This window comes from Desmodus rotundus, chromosome 5, assembly GCF_022682495.2.
Source record: "Desmodus rotundus isolate HL8 chromosome 5, HLdesRot8A.1, whole genome shotgun sequence".
Taxonomy (NCBI): domain Eukaryota; kingdom Metazoa; phylum Chordata; class Mammalia; order Chiroptera; family Phyllostomidae; genus Desmodus; species Desmodus rotundus.
In genome coordinates this window covers 39,815,784-39,839,517 of record NC_071391.1, presented here as the reverse complement: position 1 = coordinate 39,839,517, position 23,734 = coordinate 39,815,784, and the positions used below count along the sequence as shown (strand labels likewise).

Here is a 23,734-nt window from a genome sequence, read left to right as displayed (position 1 = left end):
TGCTCCTGCCCACTCCCGTTCCAAAGCCAACAGAGCACATATGTTTTTGTCAGCCGTATCTACCTTAACCAGTATCAATATGAGTTAGGGGCTGACCAGGGAAGCAGCACCTTTGTGGAATACAGGATTTACTATAGGGATTGTATACATCGCAACTGCAGGAGAAGCTAAGGAAGAAAAGGTCTGAACGGAGATGGATGTAGGATGAGAGAAAAGTGACTAACCAGGGACCACAAAGCATGTTGGTGAAGACGTCTGTGGAAGTCTGTGTTATCTCTGCATTCAGGAATGAGCCTGAAATGGATAGGTCATCATGTCTAGCAATCAGGAAGAAAAGTTGGGTTGAATTAGGGGAGAGTGAGGACAAACTAGAGCCCACAGGGACAAACTGGAACTCATGGGGCAAATGGAACCCATAGCTATCACATTGCGTTGCAAGTTATCTGCAGAAGTTGATGTCCTTTCCCCATATATGCACTGCCCCTGCACTTGGAGAAGATGAAGTAAGAGATGTGATGGGAGCTGGAGGAACTGGGGTCTGGTTGCTGCTCTTTGCCAACAATGTGCGCCAGCAGATCATAACCAGTTTACAGTCTGCAGCTGGCACCTGGTGTTCTGTATCAACCACCAGAGCACAAGGGTGGCTTCACTTGCTCCTTCCAAATTTTACACACATTTCTCTTGTGGCCATCCCTATCCTGGAAGCAGACTGGGAAGGGAAATTTGGGAAACTAAATTCCAGCTTAGCTAAATTGACACCGTACAAAACTGCCATATCAGCCAAACCTCAACAATGGCCAGATACCATGATGCTGTGTCTCACATACATAAGTTTTTCGTCTAAGCCTTATAGCAGTTTTGTAAGATAAATATTAGCTCATAGACAAGCAAATGGTGGAGTCTGGATTCCCCCACATCTATGCGGTAGCCAGCTTCCAAGATGGTCCCAGTGATTTTGCCTACTGGTATTCAGGCTCTTTTGTGGTTCTCCCTCCCACATTAACTAGGTCTGACCTGAGCACTCTGTAGAATATTGTAGGAATGATGGTGAGTGACTTTCAAGGCTGGATCATAAAAGACATTGTAGCTTCTACCTTTCTCTTTCCAGGATCACTTGCTAGGGGAGAGAGGGGAAGCCAGCTGACATACCATAGGGATACTCGAGCAGCCTGTGGGCAGATCCAGTGGGAGGAGCTGAGGACTTCTGCGGACAAGTACATACGGGTGAATTATCTTGGAAGTGGGTGCTCCAGCACCAGCCTAGGCTTCATATGACTACAGCCCCTTATCCTGACTGCAGTCTCCGAAGAGACCTCAAGCTAGAACTATGCAGCTAAGTGGCTTTTAAATTTTGGACCCATAGAAAATATGAGATAATGTTTATTATTGCTTAAAGCTGCTAAATTATGAGGTAATTCATTACATAGCGATAACCAATATAATCTGTTAGTTTCAAAGCACAGCTTTTCCTATGACATCATTCTGCTTTAAAATTGGTTTGGATTATAAGAATGGGAATTGTGGAAAAAGTAGGTATTTGGAAGTTCAGAATGTCCTGGTTAAGTGATTTTAAAAAAAGCTTTGAAATATCTGTTTGGGCTTCCTGATACTGAGAGAGAAGGACTGTCATCTAGTGGTTAATGGGAACCTTGAGATTTAGGAGGATTTCTTTTTTTTTTTCTTTTCTTTTTGTCACTACCCAGACAAAGCAAGTTGACATGAAGAAAATTGGAGGTTAAATCACATGCTTCTGCTAACTAGCACACTTGGGCTGGGGTTAGGGAAGAAAAATGGTAGAAACTGCATTCTAGCAGGGCAAGGGAGGAAGCCACAGTCCTCTTGCTTCTGCCCTTCCCTTCAAGCGGACCATCCCCTCCCGGGCCCTGCCAAGTTCCCTTTGGCCCCGGGCTCACTGAAGCAGCCCCTTCCTTTCCTGCTCTTTCCAAATCCCTTTCCCTCATGATGGATGCTCTTTTCCTTTTTTATAAAGTACATATGTGTGCACTTAGGAACATAAGAGAGTAAAAAAACCCAAACTTATCTGAGAACTACCTCTTTTTGCAAACTGTTGGTGTTTGTTCTTCTCTCCAGATTGTTCTTATTTGGTCTTGGATCAGAGAGGTGAGGTGACCTCATCAGGCGGTATTCATCCAGCAATAGTTATTATGCTAGGGTGCAAGCACTAGGAGAAGAACCTTTCCAGAACATCTGGTGCAACCATGTTCATTTAATAGGTGGAAAATTTGAAGCCCAAAGAACTCAAGTTACTATTAACAGATATTAGTTGAACAGTTACAAGGAGGAGAACTCTCTTCTGGACTTGCATAAGTTCTTTTAAAAGGTCCACCCACTCTGATTAGTATGATGGGTGGGGTGATTTGCTGGGGTGGGTCCAGATTTTTGTGCAAGCACAGGAACACCAGGAACAGCAGCACAACCCGGATCAAACACTTCCAAAGTTGTCAACTGACCCTCAGCAGCGGAGGGTTGGAAAGAAAAGTTTGACTTTTCTGACTCCCTGACGTCTAAACCCACCTTAAACCTCATGTCTGTGCAAACAGTAGGCATCAAGAAACGTTTGCGAAATGAATGAATCAACATCCCTCGGAAACGCTCCTCTGCCTCCCATCCCCCAGCACATCCTCTCCCTCTAGGGACTGCGCTAGGCTTTGAGATCCCGCCGGGGACTTTTCGGGGTCTCGTCTAGTCTCCTCAGACAGTGACCTCGCTCCCGGAGCAGGACCAGGGCACCCGTTTGCACTGCGAGGAGCCGGCTGGAACCGGACACGGTGCCCACCTCGACTCTCATATTTTCCCTTGGGATGGAGGCTCCTGTTTCGGGCGCACGCGAGCCCCGAAATGGCCCCAGCTGGCCTGGGGACCCCGAGGGGACCGTGGGCGGTGTTTTACCATCTTGGCGGGACCGAGGGCCCACCGACCCACCCCTCACTCCACCCCCCCCCTCCCGCAGCCCGCGGGTCTGGGCAGGCGCGCGGGGGGCGGGGCCGGAGGGGCGGGGCCTGCGGGGTCAGGTGACGGAGCCGCGGGAGGGCGGTGGCCCGGGGTGTCACACTCGGCGAGAGGCTGGCGGGGCGGGCTGGTCAGTTCGGGTTACGCGGCCGCGGCCATGGGGGTCTTGAAAGACGAGCTGCTCAAGGCTATTTGGCATGCCTTCACCGCACTGGACCTGGACCACAGCGGCAAGGTCTCCAAGTCCCAGCTCAAGGTGGGTACCCTGCCCCGGCCCCCCCCGCGGCTCCCAGGAGCGCGCCCCGCTACTGGATGGAAGCGGGACCCGGGGGAGGGTAGCCACGGCGAGGGGCGGGCGGGAATGCTGCCCAGCGGCCTGCTCTGGGCGGACCCGATAGAGACCGTGGTTTGGCATTTTCTGCTTCCCTCTTGGCCTCGGGCCGGTGCGGTGCTTTGGTCCCCTCAGGGTTCCCCTGGAGCCAGGGAAGGCGGGGGTGGGGCCTTGGAGCGGCTAGCCGGGCTCTCTGTTGGATCCGGGGCCCCCGAAGCTTCGGACTCGGAGAGGGCAGTGGGACGCCGCCTTAGTGAACCTATGGAGAGTTTACTCCGTAGTCTGGGAGCGGAAGGGACTTGTCCGAGGGCCACTTCTATAGCGGGACTCCGCTCAAACCGGCCCGCTGCACCCAGGGCAACCGGGCAGATCAGACTCGGGAGAAGTGCCCCAGAACGCTGCCTCCTTCGGCCTCCTCCTCGGGGGGGGGGGGGGGTTGGCGGGAGAGGACGCTGTGTGACTTGTGAGGAGGAGCTCCCCACCTAGCGTCCTCAGGTCTGGAACTGCTGGAGGGTGTGCCGTGGCCCGCTGGGACCTCAGTTCCGGGCGAGGAGCGCTGATCTTTCTGGCACCCTGCAAAAGCAGCTGCTTCTGCAGAGTCTGGGCTGTGATTGCCAGAGACCCCATCATTGAGTGAGAGTAGAAGGTATGGATAAAGGAAGTGCTTGTAAATTGAGTGACCCCAAGCAGGAGAAGTGGCACTTAGCCAGGAGAAATTGGCAGCTTCTTGAACGTATAAAATACGGAGACAGACAAGAAGAACCATTCACAGGCACTTTCAAATATACACACTTTGGATCTGAATGTCTTGTTTTCTTAGCCTCCCCTGGGAATTAATTTCTGAAGATTGGGTTTGCTTCGTATATTTTTGCAGTAATCAGGAGGTTCTTATGAGTAATGGCTTTTATGCCAGGAAGATTTAGCACGCCTCTTGTGTTTCTTTTGCCCTTGTTCACTTTTACAAAATCATACTCTGGAAGGGTCCACGGAAGTCATCCACTTAATCTTTATTTAATTTACTTTTTAAGTCCATACAGTAAAATGGACTTTTTTGGTGTATAGCTCTATGAGTTTTAACACATAGATAGATTTGTATAACAACTACCAAAGTCAGGTTTCTGGTTTCCCCAAAATCTCCCTCATGCCACCCCTAACCCTCAACTGTGAGCAATGATCTGTTCTTAATTGCTGTAGTTGTATCTTTTCCACAGGGTCATATAAATGGAGTCGTATAGTATATAACCTTTTGACATTGGCTTCTTTTACTCAGCATAATGCCTTAGAAATTTATCTATGTTGTATGTATCAATACTTCTTTTATTGCTAAGTAGTAATATTCCATTGTATGGATGTACCACGGTTAAGCTAGTCACCCTTGAAGAATTGTGTTATTTCTAGTTTCTTGTGATCATGAATAGAGCTGAATGTATTGTTTTAAAACAATTTTTTAAAAAGGTTTTATTTATTTATTTTTAGACAGAGGGGAAGGGAGGGAGAAAGAGGGAGAGAAACATCAAAGTGTGGTTGCCTCTAGTGCACCCCCTACTGGGGACCTGGTCTGCAACCCAGGCATATGCCCTGACTGGGAATCCAACCAGTGACCCTTTGGTTCACAGGCTGGCACTCAATCCACTGAGCCACACCAGCCAGGGCTAGATCTGCATTTAGCTTTTTACTGTTAATTTACCTGTACCACTGTTACCAGATGGGGACTGGGCCCAGAGCAAGTCTGCCTCGGGCTGTCCGGTAGTATGTGGGTTCTTGACTTCTTGATTTCATAACACGAGTCCAGGTGATTTGAAGGTATGTTTCTTAAAGCTGGGGAGAGTGAAATGAAGGAAGAACTTAGGATAGAAGAAGCAACAGGAGAGACCCTAGATGGGGCTGCTTTTAGCTCACTGAAAAGTCAGAGAAAAAGGAGGCCTTGGAGATAGGATCGGGGGTAAGTCCAGGATGAGCTGCGACTTCCCATTGCTGTCCTGGTTGCAAGTCTCGTGGGGACCCTTAGAGTTTAGGAGGAAGAGAACAGATACAAGGTGTGGGTGTGCTCTAGCAAGGTTGTACTTTGGGTCCTTTTTCTTGAGGCTTTTATCCTAGGGGAGGTCTCAGAGGAGGTCTCAGGGGAGGGTCTTAACAGAATATTCGTTTTCCAGGTGTGACCTTCAATATGTTGATTCATCCAAATGTGTATATAGAGGAGTCAGGGTTATTTTCTGGTTAGTTTTCTTTTTTAAAGATTTTATTTATTTTTAGGGAGAGGGGAAGGGAGGGAGGAAGAGAGGGAGAGAAACATCAATGTGTGGTTGTCTCTTACACGCCCCCCCACTGGGGACCTGGCCCACAACCCAGGCATGTGCCCTGACTGAGAATCGAACTAGCGACGACCCTTTGGTTCGAAGGCTGGCACTCAGTCCACTGAGTGACCCCAGCCAGGGCTGGTTAGTTTTACTTTCAAAGAATGTCATCGAAGAGAGACCTGGACCGAGGCCTGTCTGGACCAGGACTGAGGCTGATCTGCCCTAGGATGATCTGGAATATGTAAACCATTTGCTCCTAAGGAAAGATAAAACCTTGTGATTCATCAGCTGGCTATAAATTGCTGAAATTGTTTGGCCTTGTTGAATTCTTTTGTCTCAGTTTCCCTATTTCTACTTGTTAAGGAATTTTCCTGGCTTATAACTATCCTGCCATACCACTAAATTTTAAGTGGGTTTCTTATAGATAATATATGGTTGGGTCTTGTTCTTAAAATCTGTTTGGACAATCTCTGTCTTGGTGTGTTCAGACCATTTACATTTAATATAATTATTGATATGGTTAGTTTTAGGGCTACTAATTTTTCATTGGTTCTGTTTGTTTTATCTTTTTTTGTTCCTCTGTTTTTCCTTTCCTTCCTTCTTTTAGAGTATTTGAATATATTTTGGTATTCTATTTTATTTTTTATTTATTGACTTCAGAAAGAGAGAAAGGGAGAGAGGGTGGGGGGGCGGGGAGAGAGAGAGGAACTTTGGTCAAGTTGCCTCTCCCACACAGCTGATACGATACCCAGGCACGTGCCCTGACCATGCCCTCCCCGGGAATCCAATGAATTGAACTGGTAACCTTTTGCCTTGCAGGACAATGACTAACCAACTGAACCATCCTGGCCAGGACTGTTGTTACACTTATTTATGCATTCACTGGTTGATTCTCGTATGTGCCCTGACCCAGGATTGAACCTGCAACCTTGGAGTATGAGGATGATGCTCAAACTGATTGAGCTACCTGGCCAGGGCTTAGTATTCCGTTTTAATACTGAGTTTTAAACTATATTTATTTGTATAGTTTTTAAAATGGTTGCTCTAGGGATTATAATATATATAGTATATATATAAAATATATAACCTAAGTTTTTACGGCTTATTTAGAATTGATATTTTACCACTTTATGAGGAAGGTAGAAACCTTATCGGTACATAGGTTCCTTTTACCTCCCTGTTTTATTTTGTAGTTGCCATACTGATTAATTTTCATACATTGAAAACCCCATCAAATGATGTTAAAATTTTTCAACCATCAGTTTTTATTTGATCTTTCAAGAGAAGCATAGTGTTGTTTTCTCCTAGACACTCCCAGATTACTTTTTAACTTTGTAGATAAAATAGATGAAGCTTGAGATGTTGGTGACTTGCCCAAACTCACAGTTATTAAGTAGTAGCTAAATCTAGAACCCAGATTTTCTGACTTTCGAGCCAGTGTTTCTTCATTTTTTTCTCTTCTAGTTGATTGCATAAATGAGATGATTTCTATTACTTTTGTTATTCTCCATTCAAAATTGTCCTTGTGGCTGCTAGTAGAAAAAGTGTTCAGATGATTCTTGACTGCAGGCTGGCAGGAAGTATTAAATCCCAGTTCATAGCTGATAAGGCAACTGTGCAATTGTATTCTGGCTCTCCCTGTCTACTTAACTGAGAGACTCTGGGATTGACTCAGTTCTGTTCCTCTTACCAATGTGTCTGGAATTGAAAGTACTAAAAAAACCAAAACCCAAAAATCTTCTATTTAGGTCTTTATCTTTTCTTTTTACTCTGAAGTTTGCTGTTCATTGATCTATTGGCTAGGCATAGGGTTTTGGCCTTCATTTGTTCATTTGTTTGTTCATACGACCACCTTTTGTGTGTTTAGTCTGTGTAAGGTACCATGATAATTTCATAAAAAGATTAGTATTTGTAAGGTCTTAAGAGTTAGTATCTCCTGGGAGGAAATATCTCATGTAGAACCTACCCCCCTTGTCCGTGGTTTTGCCTTGCATGGTTTCAGTTACCAGGGGTCAGCCATTGTCTGAAGTTAGTAAATGAGAAATTGCAGAACTAAACAATTAATCAGTTTTAAGTTGCCTGCCTTTTTGAGTAGTGTGTTGAAATCTGGTGGTGTGTTGCTCCTCCCCTACCTCCCCATCCAGCCCCACTCCCCAGCATCCAGCCCTGCCCCACCCCCATCCATCCCCACCCGCCCCCCACCATCCAGCCCCGCCCCGCCCTGGATGTGTATTTTCTGTTTGTCGGTCACGTCTGTGCTGTACACTCGATCCACCTGTTGGTAGCCATCTTGGTTATCAAATCAGTTGTTGAGAGAGAGAGAAACCACATTCATATAATTTTTACTACAGTATTGCTAAAGTTGTTCTACTTTATTATTAGTTATTGTTAATCTCTTACTGTGCCTAATTTATAAATTAAACTTTATTATGGTTATGTATGTGTAGAAAAAACAGTGTAGCTAGGGTTTGGTTCTATTTGTGTTTTTTGGCATCCACTGGGGGTCTTGGAATGTATCTTCCAATTACAGGGACTACTGTAATTGTTTTATTAAATAGCAGACTAAAAATTACATATCCAAAATTAGGGTTAAAATTGATCACTTTCGAAACTGTGGGCATTCTACAATACTTCGACACTTTTTGAATTACCTTCACAATTTTTGACAAAATGAATGGGTATGTTTAATAATTATGTAATGGACATTTAATGTGTAGATACTGTGCCCTGTGCTAATGGTAAAGGTGGAAGAAAAAGAAACAAGTGTGAATCTTTGTCTTAAAAGTGTTTAAATTTCGGTAGGCAAATAGAATGATCAACCAATTGAGATATATCTACATAGAGATAGATAGATATCAGACAATTTTCCTGTCTTTAAAAAATACAAAGTCTGATTGTAGAGATAAGAAATACAGAAATAAAAAAAAGAAAAATACAGAAATATTATTGGATAGAAGATTTTGAGTGGGGCAGAAGACAAGGGCTATGAGATTGTAGATAAAGAGGCAACGACGTTTTACTGGTGGGATTACTTCATGAAAAAACCTTTGAAATGAACTCTGAAGAAAGCTAGGATGTGATTATGTAGTAATGGGGAGGATTAAGCCCATTCTATTCATTCGTTTATTCAATGGATATTTACTGACTGCTATTAACTCTAAGGCATCCCTGTGAGCTATTGCAGCAGACAGGAATTAAGCAGGCATTAATGGGGAATTTCTGTGAAAGTTATTTTGATTGGAGTATAAAATAGGAATGGGTATGTGTTTGTGTGTATGTATAAGGTAAGGGTTATTTCTGGTGATAAAGCTGCAGAAATAGGTTGGGGTGAATGGCTTTGAGTGCCAGGTTAGTTAGGTAGATGCCACAGGGCCTTCAAGTTTCCCGGAGGTGACGAGCCATGATCAGACTTGCAGTTGAGGAAGTCACTTAGGCGGCGACGTAAGTGCTGGCTTGGAGTGGATTGGGCAGTTGCAGCAGCCCAGCTGAGAGGTAAGGGATTGGAGGTGGTGAGGATCGACACGGGGAGATGGTAAGTGAAGGAACTCTGCTGTCCGCAGGCCTGAACCCGTGAGATTGAGTGTGAAGAGAAATGAAAAGGACAGAATCAGAAAAATCTCCTATTTCAACTGTGGATGAACCAGTGGATAGTAGTGGTTTTTAGTAGAAACAGGAAAGTTAGGAGAAGGAGCTGCTTAGAGAAGATATAGTTAGTTTTGATCAAGTAGAGGTGTTTTTTTTAGATCTTTGATGGGTGGATGTTTAGCTGGAGATGATGATGTTGGGAAGTGTGGGGCTGTTGGTATAGGACCTGGTAGTTGAAGCTCAGAAAAAGGGGAGAAGAGATTCGTCAGTGCCCTTGGAGAATGGCTACAGTGGGTGGTGAGAAAAAATAGAATCCAGGGGGCCAGAAATTAGAGATAAGAACACTTTAAGGCAACTCTGGAGCTGAGGGAAAAGAGATTTTGAAGACAGACATGGTCGCTTATCTGTGAAAATTAATTTTTATTATTATTTTATTATTATTATTATTGTTATATATATATTTTGGAGATTGTAAAGTAATGAGATTGATTCTTCCTTGCCAGAGCTCATAAACTACATATTTCTTCTCTAAAGAGAAGTTGTAAAAAGTTTGGCGTATTGTCATCATTGTAGAAATAACTTTATTTTTTACCTCTAAAGAGCTTTCTTTGCAGTACAGTGCTCATTTAGATAAAAGCGCTTGGGTCACTGCTATATTAAACATCTTCCTCGAGGGCCATAAAAACTTATTTTTTATATTTAATTGAGTATTAACGAATAGCATGTCTTTGAGTAAACCAAAAATTACTACCTAAATACATTTTGAAACTTAAAATCCAAAGAAACAATGAATAGTATCTGAAAGATATTGTTTTCTTGTCGTACACACAGACTTTCATTAGATGTAAGCAGATAAAGATACAGAACGCAGAGTTTAAAAACCACTGTGACTTGCAGAGACTGCTCCTGAGGCAGGTCTGGGGTGTCATCTAGTCACAGTGACGTTTTCTTGTTAAAATCATGGAGCACGAGGTCATTGCAGGTCAATGTCTTCCTTTTATTTTTTTCCTGCTTTCAGTTATTTTATTTTATTTTTAAAATATATTTTATTGATTATGCTATCACAGTTGCCCCAGTATTCCCCCTCTTTGCACGCCCTCCACCTTGTACCCCTCTTCCCTCCTGCAATCCCCCCACCGTTAGTGCATGTCCATAGGTCGTGCCTATAGTTCTTTGGCTTCTGCATTTCCTATGCTATTCATAACCTCCCCCTGTCTGTTCTGTACCTACCATTTATGCTTCTTAATCCCTGCACCTTTCCCCCCCCTTTTCCCCTTCCCCCTCCCACCTGAAAACCCTCCGAATGATCTCTAGATCTATGTTTCTGTTCCTGTTCTGGTGGTTTGCTTAGTTTGTTTTTTCAGATTCAGTTGTTGATAGTTGTGAATTTGTTGCCATTTTAACGTTCATGGTTTCGATCTTGTTCTTTTTCTTAAATAAGTCCCTTTAGCATTTCATGTAATAATGGCTTGGTGATGATGAACTCCTCTAACCTGACCTTGTCTGGGAGGCACTTTTATCTACCCTTCAATTCTAAGTGATAACTTTGCTGGATAGATCTAGGTTGTCGGTCCTTGCTTTTCATCACTTTGACAAAGTACCTCTTGCCAGTCCCTTCTTGCCTGCAAAGCTTCTTTTGAGAAATCAGCTGAGAGTCTTATGGGAATTCCTTTGTAGGTAACTCTCTGCTTTTCTCTTGCTGCTTTTAAGATTGTCTCTTTATTTTTGACCTTTGGCATTTTAATTGTGATGTGTCTTGGTGTGTTTCCCTTTGGGTGCAATTTGTTTGGGACTCTCTATGCTTCCTAGACTTGCATGTCTATTTCTTTCATCAAATTAAGGAAGTTTTTTTTCATTATGTTTTCCAATAAGTTTTCAATTTCTTGCTCTTCCTCTTCTTCTTCTGGCATCCCTATGATTCGGATGTTGGTACATTTGAAGCTGTCCCAGAGGCACCTTAGACTGTTTTTTTGAATTCCTTTTTTTCTTCCCGCTGTTCTGGTTGGATGCTTATTTCTTCATGTTCCAAATCGTTGATTTGAATCCCTGCTTCATCCCTTCCACTGTTGGTTCCATGTAGATTTTTCTTTATTTCACTTAATGTAATCTTCATTTCCCCATGGGTCTTTTTATTTTGTTGCCTCACTCAATGAGTTCTTTGAGCATCCTGATCACCAGTGTTTTGAACTCTGCACCTGATAGGTTGATTATTTCTGTTTTATTAAATGGGGTGTCCAAACTTTTGGCATCTCTGGGCCCCACTGGACGAAGAAGAGTTGTCTTGGGTCACACATTAAATACACAAACACTAACGAAAACTTGTGAGCAACAAAAAGGCTTTAAGTAAATTTACAATTTTGTGTTGGGCCACATTCATGGCCATCTTGGGCCGCGGGTTAGATACCTCTGGTTAGTTCTTTTGCTGGGGCTTTGTTCTGTTCTTTCATTTGGGCCGTATTTCTTTGTCTCCTCAATTTGACAGCCTTCCTGTGATTGTTTCTGTGTATTAGGTAGAGCTGCTTTGACACCCTTAGTAGCATGGCCTGTTGTAGAAAAGGCACCTATAAATTGTGTAGGGCAGAGCCTTAAGTAATCACCAGGGTGCAGCAACCCACTTCACTGCTTTGTTGTTCTGTGTAGGGGGAGGGCTCAGAGAGGGGACACTGCCACTGCCTGGCTTCTGGAGGTTTGCCCCCCACTTGCCCTGTGTAATTGGTGCCTTTCTAGCTGTTGCCCTGGTGCTGAACCTCAGATGGGTGGGTCTATGTACGTTTTAAGTCTGTGGCAGCTTCGAAAATCTGGCAGTTTCTTATGCTGCCAACCCCCACTGGTTTTTACAGCCTGTAGTTATGGGGATTTGTCTTCCTGGTGCTGGAACCCTGGGTGTGCAGTCTGGCCTGGGGCTGGGATCATTCGTTCCCAAGGTATCCCTCCCAATTTTTATCCACCACTTATGAATGGGGGACCACCCATTCTGTCGCCTCCGCCTCTGCTGCCACACTGTGTCCCTGCGCCTCTCTGCCCATCTCCTCGTTTCTGCCCCGCCTGCCTATATGGATAAATGTGCCTTCTTTAAATCCTTGGTGGTCGTACTTCTGTACAGCTTGATTTTCTGATGGTTTTGGGTGTTATTTGTTTTGAGGTCTATTTGTAATTCTTTCTGTGGCTGCACGAGGAGGCACAGAGCATGTTTACCTATGCCTCCATCTTGCCTGGAAGTCCAGTGTCTTGATGTTTACTAAAGTGCCCACCTCTCACCCCAAGAAAGAAGGGAACCACTGCTGCCTCCCTTTCCTTACCTTGATTTTTTTCCCCCTCTTCCTGCGTTTTCTGTGATCTCCTTGGACTTTTTCCTGGCAACTATGTACCTTCTGTAGGGGAACCCCTGTCTCTCTGGCTTCAGGTCTGGCATTTCTGGTCCCCCACCTGAGTTACAGCTGTACAATTCTTCACCCCCACACTCAGCCTGTGCACCCAATAGAAGTTATCAGCTGCATTAGCTTAATTTGTAATTGGGTTGTTAGAAGGCAACTCATTTTTTAAAATTGTCATGTTGATGATTTAGTGTTAGTCTACTTTTTTTAGTCTGGAATGCAGAGAGAGAGAGACACTAAACTAAGTTATTGTTTTAAGTTAAGCTTTTTCTAATTATGTAAGGATCTAGTTTTCACAGGTTCTGAAGTACATAGCCATAGGCTAATAGTGGGGAAAGAAATCTTTAGAAACACATTCTCTACTTGCTTTTGAACTTGCATTCATGAATAGTCTTTCCTTAGAACAAACTGTGTTGTTTGTTTTGAATGTAATTTTGGTATACTCTGTGGGAGTATTAACTACTGAGAGAGCCCTGGCCAGGTAGCTCAGTTGCTTAGAACATCGTTCTGATGTGCCAAGGTTGTGGCTTTAATCCCCGTCCCCACTCAGGGCACATACAACAATCAACCAACGAGGCATCAATAAGTGGAACAACAAATCAGTCTCTCTCTCTCTAAACAAACAAACAAACCTGAGAGAGATCGATGGAAACTTTAAAAAGTATCCATAGAAGGTGCTAGGTATCTGTAGATAGCTGAGTAAATATCGTTGAGTTTAATGTGAGGAATTCTTTTTTAATCAATGTTTTCCTTGGTTTGGTTTTGGTGTCCGTGCCTTTCTTTTGTGTGTGTGTGTGTGTGTGTGTAAAATGAGGGACACTTATTTGTGGATTTCATGTTTTAGGAAGCCTTATTAATAAGCCATCTGAAATAGACAACATTACTTTCAGATTATGATGTAAATTTGCAGAAGTTATAATGGAGACAGGTATAGGGCATATTACTTGAAGTAGAGGCAATAATTTTCCATCAATGTTTAAAATTATCTTCAAATATTTAGAATTTTAATGGTCCTGCTGAAGCGTGCTAAATCTCCAGTGTTGTCAGAAGTACATGCAATCCTAAGAAAATAAAAAGATGAAGCCTATTTATTATTAAAACATGTACATCAAAAAGAAACTTTTCAAAAAAAGATTATTTACTTATTTATTTTTAGAGAGAGAAAGGGAGGGAGAAAGAGAGGGAGGAAACAGCGATTGGTTGTTGCTTATGTGTCCCCAAGTGGGGACCTGTCGCATAGCCCGGGCCGTGCCCTGACTGGGAATTGAACCTGCCCCCGCTCAGTCCACTGAGCCACACCAGCCAGGGCAGAAACTTTGTGTGTAGTTCATATGTCTACATGGTATAAAATTCATAAAGTTCAAAAGGGTTCACAAAAGTGAAAAGTAAGTTTCCTCCAACACCTGGCCCTACTAGTTCCCTGCCCTGTAGGTAACCATTATTACTGGTTTCTTATGTTCCTTTTAGAGATCAAAATGTACCTTAAAACTAATACTCTTGTTATGATAAGTGTTGTCTTCTTAAATATAGCAAAATCTAGTGATATTTTTGCAACTTCTATTATAGCTTTGCAATTGTGGTTGCAGTGTGAATTACATGTCAGTGCTGGAAATGTCTCGAAATAAGCTTATTGGCTCTGCACTTTTATCCCCTTGTTTTTAGAAACACAGGGTTTTGTTTTGTTTTGCCCATTTGAAGTAAAAGGGCTTATAACTAGTGAGGATCTGAGTGAAAAAAAATTTTTAGGAACAACATGGGTAGTTTGAATTTTTATCCATTTCTTAATGCTAGACTTTCAGCTAAGTGTTTTTATGCATCTTCTGAGTAATGTCCTGTGTCCTGTTCTCATGTAGGCGTTTAGTCTCAAAGAATTTTACCCTTGCTAGTTATGAAAGTAAATGAGCCGGGCCAGTGGTCAGTTGAAAATACAAAGGAAGCAGGTGGCAGTGAAGGGCTTTTATTGTGTGAAACACAATGTAAAAGATATGGTTAATTCTTGTGGACTTGGCATGTAGAGTAGTCCCTCCCTAATCTTCAGTGATTTGTTTCTGTTAATCCCTGTGGTAAAAGTTGTTTCTGTAGAGGAACTAAAACTTTAATTAAAAAAAAAAAATGAGGTTAGGGGATTGGAGTCATGAGTGAGCCTATAAAGATCTTTGTAAATATATATATTTTTCATTTCACCAAAATAAAACAGAAAAGAGAGGTTTCCAGATGAAGAGATATAAAAGACATTTACAAATTTTTAAGTGGTAATAATGGATTCTGGGTTATTTCCTTTCTTCATTCCTTACTTGCTAGAAACTTTATGTGGGACAGCTTGGGAACCAGTTGTTTTCTGTGTGTGTGTGCGTGGCCCTCTATCTTAGCAACCGGTGCATTTCTAATCGTATGACTCAGAGCTCTTAACCTTCCTGATCCCCGTTTTGTGTTTCCTTTGGGGTCTCACCACGGTCCCAGAGGTACATACATAGTAGCCGGAAGCTGGAGAGAGAAAGAGGCTTTGTGTGACCTTTTCCTACTTGCCGTTGCCCTCACTGAGTAGGTACTTCTCGTTCCCTCGCTGCTGGAGGGTTATGGTAGTGCCCTCAGTGGTAATTAGCACACTCAGACTTGCCTCCTGGTCCCTGTTAACAGTGTCTCTCTCCCTTCCTGCAACCCAAGTCTAGGGTAGCCCTTCGCCTCCTTTCTGCATCTTCCCCAAGGCTTCATGTCGTAAATCTATTTTTCTGCTCTGCTTTCTGCTTTTTTTTTTTTTTTTTTTACCTTCAGGTTGATTCTTTTTTTTTCCTCTTAAAATCTGTATCTACTTGAAACTGCAATTCTCAGCAATTAATTAATTGTAGAAAGGTATTTAGGAGTAGTAAATCTGTGTAGAGTCAAATTTTATAGGAGGGAATCTTGTGACTAGGGAGAGATTTCTGAAATATTGGAAGAACTAATTTTTTCATCTTAGGACTCTTCCATGTCTTCTATACCTTTTGCTTCTTTAGGAGTAATTAGCTTTATGACTGTGTTTGATTGGGACCTGGAGAGTGGTATACGTGGGCGTGGTGTACCAGCCAGAAGAAGTGACACCAGCTAGGACGAAAGTTGTTCTGCCCGGATGGACCACTACAGATGGTTGAAGGTGTTATATTTCACTGGAAGACAGCTCGGGGAAGACTGAACACTCTGCCTTAGTAGGCCGCACATCTCCATCATTTCTTTCCGTTCCCTGGATGATGCAAATCTCGTCCAGATGGCAGTTAATCTGGACGAGATATGCACCTGCTCTCAGCATGGAGCTGAGAGCAGGAGCAGGTGGCCAGTTGACTTAACTCTGTGACTTTTTTCAGTGATGATTTGAGAAAACACCGTTAGGTACTGGGATACCAGGCTGTGACTAGACAGAACTAGGTTGAAATTCTGAGGTTCTTTACCTGGGAGTCTTTGGGGCATTCGCTTTCCTTCTTGTATTTTAGGGTTATCTGTTAAAGGAGAGTAAGAGGACATTTAATAACATGCACGCTTGCAGAGATGGGCCTCACAAGCTTTGTGTGTGACAACAGAGCATTTACTAGCCGCCTGTTCCCTCCCACCCAATAATGATGAAGAAAACCGATCTGCAGAACATTGCATGAATTTGAAGGTTTTCATCTACTAAGGACCTTTTCTTAGGGGCCCTGGGGAAGGAATAAATATACAACATTGTTCCTTACCCCGAGGAGTGGGTGGTTTAGTGAAGAAGACAGTACGTGAAATGACTCCAGTCGGACAACACAGAAGCAAGTTCTAAGGGTGTGGAAAACGAGCGCTCTAGACCACGCTGTCCAGTGCGTTGGCCGTTAGCCACATCTGGCTACTAAGTGCTGAAAAGTGGCCAGCCCGAATTGAGATACGGTGTAAATGTAACATATATGCTAGGTTTTAGAGACTTTTAGTAAAGAAAAGAATGTAAGATATCTATTCAGTAATTTAAAAATATTGAGTTACATGTTGAAGTTGTAATACTTTGGATATATATTATTAAAATTATATTTCTATATGATGCCATATACAGAGCTGCAGTAGAAGTTCAAAGGAACCAGAGAAAGAAATGTAGACGGTTGTAGACAAGGAGAGTTTCGTGGAGCAGACCGACATGAGCTGTGTCTGGAGGGAATGGGACAGATGTCTGGTCTAGCGTTGTCACAGAAGGATGGCAGGTGCAGTGGTGGTTCTGTAGGTAAGAGCAAGGGCCGAAACCTGGGGTATTTGTGAGCAGTAAGGAGATACTCTGGGTATAGAATGTTTTGAGGTGTAGTGTAAAATTAGGATTAAAGGGAGATGGGGTTACATTTTAGATGTTTTCGTTCTTGCACAGAATAGGTGGTTAATAATATATCGGTTGAGCGACTGTGTTAGATGAGTGGTTCAGAACTGATCCTGTAAAGTGGGCAGTTAGTAAAACCTTTTGAGTAGATGCACGACAAAGGCAGAGTTGTTGTTTTTAAGACAGAGGGGAAGGAAGGGGGAGAGAGGGAGAGATCCATCGGTGTGAGAGAGAAACATGATCGGTTGCACCCCGACTGGTCCCTCAACCGAGGTGTGTACCTGTGCCCGTTCCCTTTGCCGGACGACACCCAACTAACTGAGCCACACCAGTCAGGGCAATGAAGGTAGAGTTTTGAGATTATTTTGATGATGTGGGTGTGATCATTGGAGACGAGGGGCTGGACAGAGAAGGGGAGGCCAATCGGGGGGCTGCTGTGGAAGTTGAAGAGTAAGTTGACGAGTGCTGAGCAGGGATGGTGGCAGTGGGAATCAAAACACATATGTTTCCTACCCCCTTTTTTCAATTTCAATTTTTATTTTTTTAAAGATTTTATTTATTTATTCTTAGAGGGGAAGGAAGAGAGAAAGAGAGAGAGAGAAACATTGATGTGTGAGAGAAACATCTATCAGCAGCCTCTCAAATGCACCCCACACAGGGACCAGCCTGCAACCCAGGCACGTGCCCTGACCGGGAATCTAACCAGAGACCTTTCGCTTTGCTGGATGATGTCCACCCAACTGAGTCACGCCAGTCAGGGCTGTTCCCTACCTTTTATAGAGCTTAAATTCTTGTGAGTCGTACAGACCAGCAGCCTGGCAGTTGGAATATAGTGAGATAAACTCAGAGGAAGGAAACCCGTCTGGCCTGTGGTGAGGATTGGAGTACTTAGGTCAGAGAATGCCACTAGAGGAAGAGACATTTGCCACTGACCTCAGGGGATGTCCGAAACTCCTCTGTAAGAATGTTTATAATGAAAGATTTGGAAAGTAAATTTTTTGGAGGAACAAAGTATCAGGAGAGAGAGCGCTGGTTGGAGCGATGGGAGACTTGGGTGGCCAGGGGAAGTCATTTCTCCTTGCTGGGCTCCGGTGTCCTCATTTGTAAAATGTGGATAGAGGATGAGACCTTCAAGGTTTAGCCTTCTAACTTAGCTTTGTTAGCTTGGCGTGTTTAGCACGCCCTCATCCTGGTGAATAGTTGCTATTCGGCAACTCTCCGTTAGGGCCTCAGAAGGGAGAATGAGACTTGCTCCCGAAGGCCAGGAGCCCTCGTTTCCCCAGCCGCGCACGCTCTGGTTAGCCTCAAGCTGACAGAGCATCTCGCTCCGTGGAGAGAAGGCACTAGTGGCTGGCGTCTCTCAGCTGGCCACGGCCCTTGTGGCTGGGCTGCGGTTCCTTTCGTGAGGAGGGGCCTGAGTCTGTGTCTGCCACGGAATCCTTTTGAAAAAGCAATTTCACAAGATTGGTAGGAATTAGGAGCCTTATCATAGGGAACGTAAGGGGACAGAATGGTCAGAAGATGGGGCGGTAGAGGTAAACCTCAGATTTGTGATCTTTATCCTCATCTTTGGGTGTTCACTATGGCTTCAGAGAAGACTCACTAAATGGAAGTACCTAATTTCTCTTCTACGCAGTTCTGTCTTACATTCTTGTTAACTCTTACTGCGTCCTTCTTTAAAAAATTCTCTGTCTGAATTTTGAGGAACTGGACTTCTGTACTAGATGTCAGGACAGATGCGATGCCTGCTAGTTCTGGTGGTGGTACTGACTAATCGGGGGCATCGGTTTTCAATCCAAACGTGCTCTGAATCAGAGATTCCAGTTAAACAGAAATTCTTTCTGGGAAGAACATACTCGTAGTGTAGTGCAATAAACTCAAACACCCAGATGTAGATAAAGATGATGGAAAAGAAAAGGAAAACAAGAGGATTCTTAGATGGGGGCTCACTTAGCTAACGTTTGTTGAACATCAGGCTCTCTCTCTTCAGGCTTTGGTATTGCACGGATGGGTCAACCACAGACCTGTCTTTAAGGAACTTACAGAGTAGCGGGAGAGAGAGACACAGAGGCTTTTTAGAAGTGATGTATCTTCTTAAAGACGCTTGTTATGCTGCAGCCCAGGGGGAGGCTGGACTCTAAGGAGGCTGTCTCAGACTTTGGTGGGAGACTTTGGTGCCTACAGAGTGACTTCTTCAAGAGGCATGGCAAAGCATAACTCTTCATGGTTGGCTCATGTGACTTAATCCCAACAACTTTATAGTCCTACAATGATCTCTTCATAGTTTCTAATTTTACTGGTGCTTTCTAGCTGGAACCCCAGACATATTTAAAATTTTCTGTGAATTTAAAAGCTTCACTTTTTTCTGATTATAAAGATGATACCTAGACTATTCAAACAACACATTACAATATAGAGGCACAGGTAGAAGCACCTGAAGTTCCACCACCAGAGGCAGATGCAGTTAACTCCTCTGTGAATATCTTTCTCACATCGCTCTCTTTCTGTCTCCCCTCCCTCCATCCATCCCCCTGTCCCCCACATGCACACATGCGCATATCCATGCGTGTGTGTCCTTTTACGTAAATGGGATCATGTTTTACATGCTTTTGTAACCATTTTTTACCATTTAGCCATTTAAAAAATTTTAATTAAATTTATTGGGTAACAGTGGTTAATAACGTCTCAGATGTACAACTTGATGATACAACAGCTGTATTCTACGTTGTGTGCTCACCACTGAAAGTCGGGTCTTCTTCCATCGTCATATGTTTGCCTATATTCTTCTTCCTCTCCTCACCCCCTTTCCTTCTGGTAATCACCATTCTGTTGTCTGTGTCTGTGAACTTGTTTGTTTCTTTCGTTCATTTTTTTGCTTTACTTTCTGTACCAAATATGAGTGAAATCATGTGGTTCTTGTCTTTTTCCTTCCGACTTATTTCATCTTGCATGGTACCATCCGCATCCATCCATGTTTTGCAAATGGTGATATTTCATCTTTTCGTGGCCGAGTAGTATTCCACTGTATACACGCATGCGCCACATCTTCCTCATCTAGCCGTTGGTTGAAGGGCACTTGGGTTGTTTCCATGTCTTGGCTAAGGTGACTAATGCTGCAGTGAACACAGGGGTACATACATCTCTACAAATAACTTTTCAAATTTGGGGGTAAATACCTAGCAGAGAGATTGCTGGGTTATATTGTGCCTTTATTTTTCATTTTTTGAGGAGCCTCCATACTGTTTTCCATAGTGGCTGCACCTGTTTATATTTCCAGCTCCGGAGTACGAAGGTTCCCTTTTCTTCGCGTCCTCTCCAGTACTTGCTCTTTCTTGTCTTATTGATAACAGCCATTCTAACGGGTGTGAGGTGGTATCTCATTGTGGTTTTGATTTGTATTTCCCTTTTAAGTAGTAAAGTTGAGCATCTTTTCATGTATCTGTTGGCCACTCGTATACATTCCTTAGAGAAGTGTTTAGTCAGGGCTGCTGCCCATTTTTAAACTGGATTGTTTTTTTGTTGTTGTTGTTGAGTTGAATGAATTCTTTATATATTTTGGATATTAGCCCCTTATTGGAGGTATTGTGTGCAAAAATCTTCTCCCATCTGGGTGGTTGCCTTTTTGGGTAACCTGTCTTCTTAAGCGGTGTGTTAGGGTCGTCTCTCCACATCAGCGCACATAGGTACAGACGCCGCTCTTTCTCATGGCTAGAAACTCGTTCACTGTGCTGATGTGTCATGCTTTATTTAACCCCTTTCTTATTCACAGATATTTGAGATGTTCCGGATGCTGCTAAACATCCCCCGATGCATAGGCCACCTCCTCCTGCTCCCCAGATAAAGAATTACCTGGCCCGGAATGTCAGAAGTGCTGGAGAAAACCTGCTCTCCACCTTCTCCCGCGTTTAGGTGTTGGAAATCCTTACTCCCCTATATGTTCTCAAACACCGGGCAAAAAGTAATAACTCTCTTAATTTGCATTATTCTGAGTACTAGTGAGGTTAAGCATCTTTTCCTATATTTATTAGTCATTAATTCCTTTTGTGAATTTTCTATCCATGTCTGTTGTCCATTTTGTATTAGGTGTTCATCTTTCACTTAATAATTTCTAAGGGTAACTTGAATTTCTAAGGAGCCATTAGACTTTGTTTATGGTGCCTTTTTTAAAGGGAAATTTAAAGATTTTTATGTAGTCAACTTTGCCGACATTTTGTTTGATTTCTGAAGAGGGCTAAGTTAATGAATTATCCACAAGAACTTACTAAAGGTGGTTCATTTAGAATGTAATCCAGTGGGATCCACTGTAGTTCAGTGGCATACACTCTGTGGACAACAGATGGTTTCGAGTTAGATTTCCTGCCTTAGTCTGTCCGTAAGTGTTATACTCCTACTGAGTTCTCCCTTAGCCCCACGCTAGTCTCTGTGAAGGGTACGGAAGAAGAATACTGGGTGAGGTTTCCTCCCTTACTGAGCTGCAGTTAGGTATTTGAGATACTGCTAGCATGTGAAACAGAATTCATTGAAATGCTGACTAGGAATTCAGTGGGCAGAGTTTATGAAGAATGACCCAGTCTTGAAGGCTATGATGAGGCAGAGGGAATGTTTCCAGCCTGTGGTGTCATTGTGGGACAGGCAGTTAGGAGACCTCGGTTCTCGTCCCTGCTTCGGCACTAATCAGGATGTGACTTAGGCCCAGTCTCAGGCCCCAGTCTTCTTATCAATGAAATAAGGAGATAGCAGTAGTCTATTTCCTAAGATTGTTGTTGTTATTGAAGTTGCCCTTCTGTCAGAAACTTACAGTCTTATGGGAGAGAAAAATTATGTGTGGTAGTGTAAAATAAGAAACACGGAGTGCTTGGAAACAGAGTGTTTGAGTGGTGGCGGCCTTAGAAAGGGATGGCGTTTGTGTTAGGGAGGGGTGGTTGGAGCAAAGGCCCCGGGGGAGGAAGGAGGGTGGTACAGGGTTTGTGTAGGTACAGTGAGTAACTGGTGTGGCTGAGTTTGTGCAGGTGGTGCAGAGGGTAGGAAGACAAAAGGCTAGAAAGGTAAAGCGGGGCTGGCTTGTTGAGTGAGGTAAATAAATATGGAGCTCAGATGCTTACTTGTGTCACCGGAAAGGGACTGGGTCGAGGAGGGTCTGTCCCGGCGTAGTCTGGGTCGTGTGGGTTCTTGACTTTGTGCAGGAGAGAGTTCACAATAAGAGGCTGTGATTTAGAATGTACGTTTATTAAAGCTGGGAACAGTGAAACAAAGGAAGGTTTAAGATAGAACAGGCAAGATCACAGCAACAGGAGTGGGCTTAGGTGAGGCTGCCTCAGCCCTTTAGAAAGAAAGTCACAGAGGCAAAAGAAGTGGCCGGCTGGGCTGCGTGGGCTCAGGAAACAAGTTACAGAGGCAAAAGGAAGGCCTTTGGAGACAGGTTCAGGCCGTTAGCCTGGGGCAAGGTGCTGCTCTCCCCTGCTCCTCTGGTTGCAAGTCTCCTGGGAATCTTTAGAGCTTAGGAGAAAGGGAGCAAAGATACAGACCTGAGAAAGGAAGGGAGGGGGGAGGCGTGGCAGTGCTGAAGGGAGAGCGCACACTGGGTCTTTGGGGTTTTATCTGTTTTCTAAGGCAGGAAATTTAGGGGAGGTCTCAATCAGAATATTGTCAGCTTTCCAGGTGTGTCCTTTGATGTACTGATGCATCAGCATAGCAGGTAGGGGGATCAGGCTCACTCTCTGGTGGTCCGTTTCACTTGCCAAGAATGTCACTGGAGAGGGGCTGCCATGGGACCCAGGCTGGTCTGCCCCCAGCATGGTCTGGAATGTGTAAGCCATGTGCTCCTAAGTGTCCTTGGTCAGGGAAGATAAGACCTGGCGATTTCTCATCTGGCTGTAAATTGCTCGGCCTTGTTTAACTATCTCAGTTTCTCCATTCCACTTGCCAAAGGATTTTCCTAGCTTATTCCTAAACTGCCTCACTTGGTTTTTTACTGTTGTAGGCTTTTGATGAATTTTAGACAAGAAGATAATGTGATATAAACAAACACTTGAAGATTAATTTGGTAAAAGTGTCAAGGACTGATGACATTCCCACAGCAAAAAGCATGAGTGAATCACGACTTTGAGATTTCCGGGGCTGAATGTAATGAAGATTACAGGGTGGGGCTAAAGTAGGTTTACAGTTGTTCGTATGGAAAATAACATAATTACTAAATAATAATACAAGTTAAACTCTGTTTCATGTACTTACAACTGTACACCTACTTTTGTCCCACGGCGTATTGAGGAGAAAGCAGCAGGACCAAGCAGTGACAAGCAGGATGAAGGACATTGTCGGGAACGGGAAAATGACCGCACGGGGTCGGGGGCAGGACTTCTGTTAAGACAATGCTCCTAAGGCGGGGCATAGCCCTGGTAGGAAATGGGTCACTCTGGTTCATTGTTAGGAAGAGTTTTCTGGGAATTTGCCATTAGCTCGAAATTTTATAAATCAGACAAGAATTTTTATGTCTTAAAAAATGACTGCCCATTATGAATTATTATTCTATAATTGTGTCTGTTCAGATAAGCTTGTTGGCCTGGAGGTCTCCACCCCCCTTGTTTTCAGGGTTGGATTTTGCCCATTACGCACGTCCTGTGAAGGGAAACTGCGCGACCAGGGGCACGTTCCAGAGAACCTTTGTAATCTCCACATCTTCGGGAGGGAGGAGGGCTGACATTATGCACTCAGGCGTGTTAATACACTGTTAGTTGTTCATCATTCTTGATTTCATTTTCGTAATAGTTGGAGCAAAATGCTTAAAAAGGGTACGTGGCAAACCAGGAGCAGATCACACACGCAGGCCTCCTCAGTCGATTAGTCGTCTTTTGTCATCAGAGGCCCTGCAGAGCCATAGTGGACG

General features: G+C 43.7%; 1 protein-coding gene across 1 annotated transcript in view; it reads left to right on the top strand.

Annotated features, from left to right (window-relative positions):
• Window positions 1-3,044: 3,044 nt before the first annotated feature.
• The window catches only part of SWAP70 (switching B cell complex subunit SWAP70), a 67,801-nt gene continuing 47,111 nt past the window's right edge, over window positions 3,045-23,734 (top strand). The window contains exon 1 of the mRNA XM_024558671.4: window positions 3,045-3,226. Within this exon, the coding sequence (XP_024414439.3) occupies window positions 3,128-3,226 (99 nt within the window). The 5' untranslated portion in view covers window positions 3,045-3,127. The remainder of the gene's footprint in view (window positions 3,227-23,734) is intronic.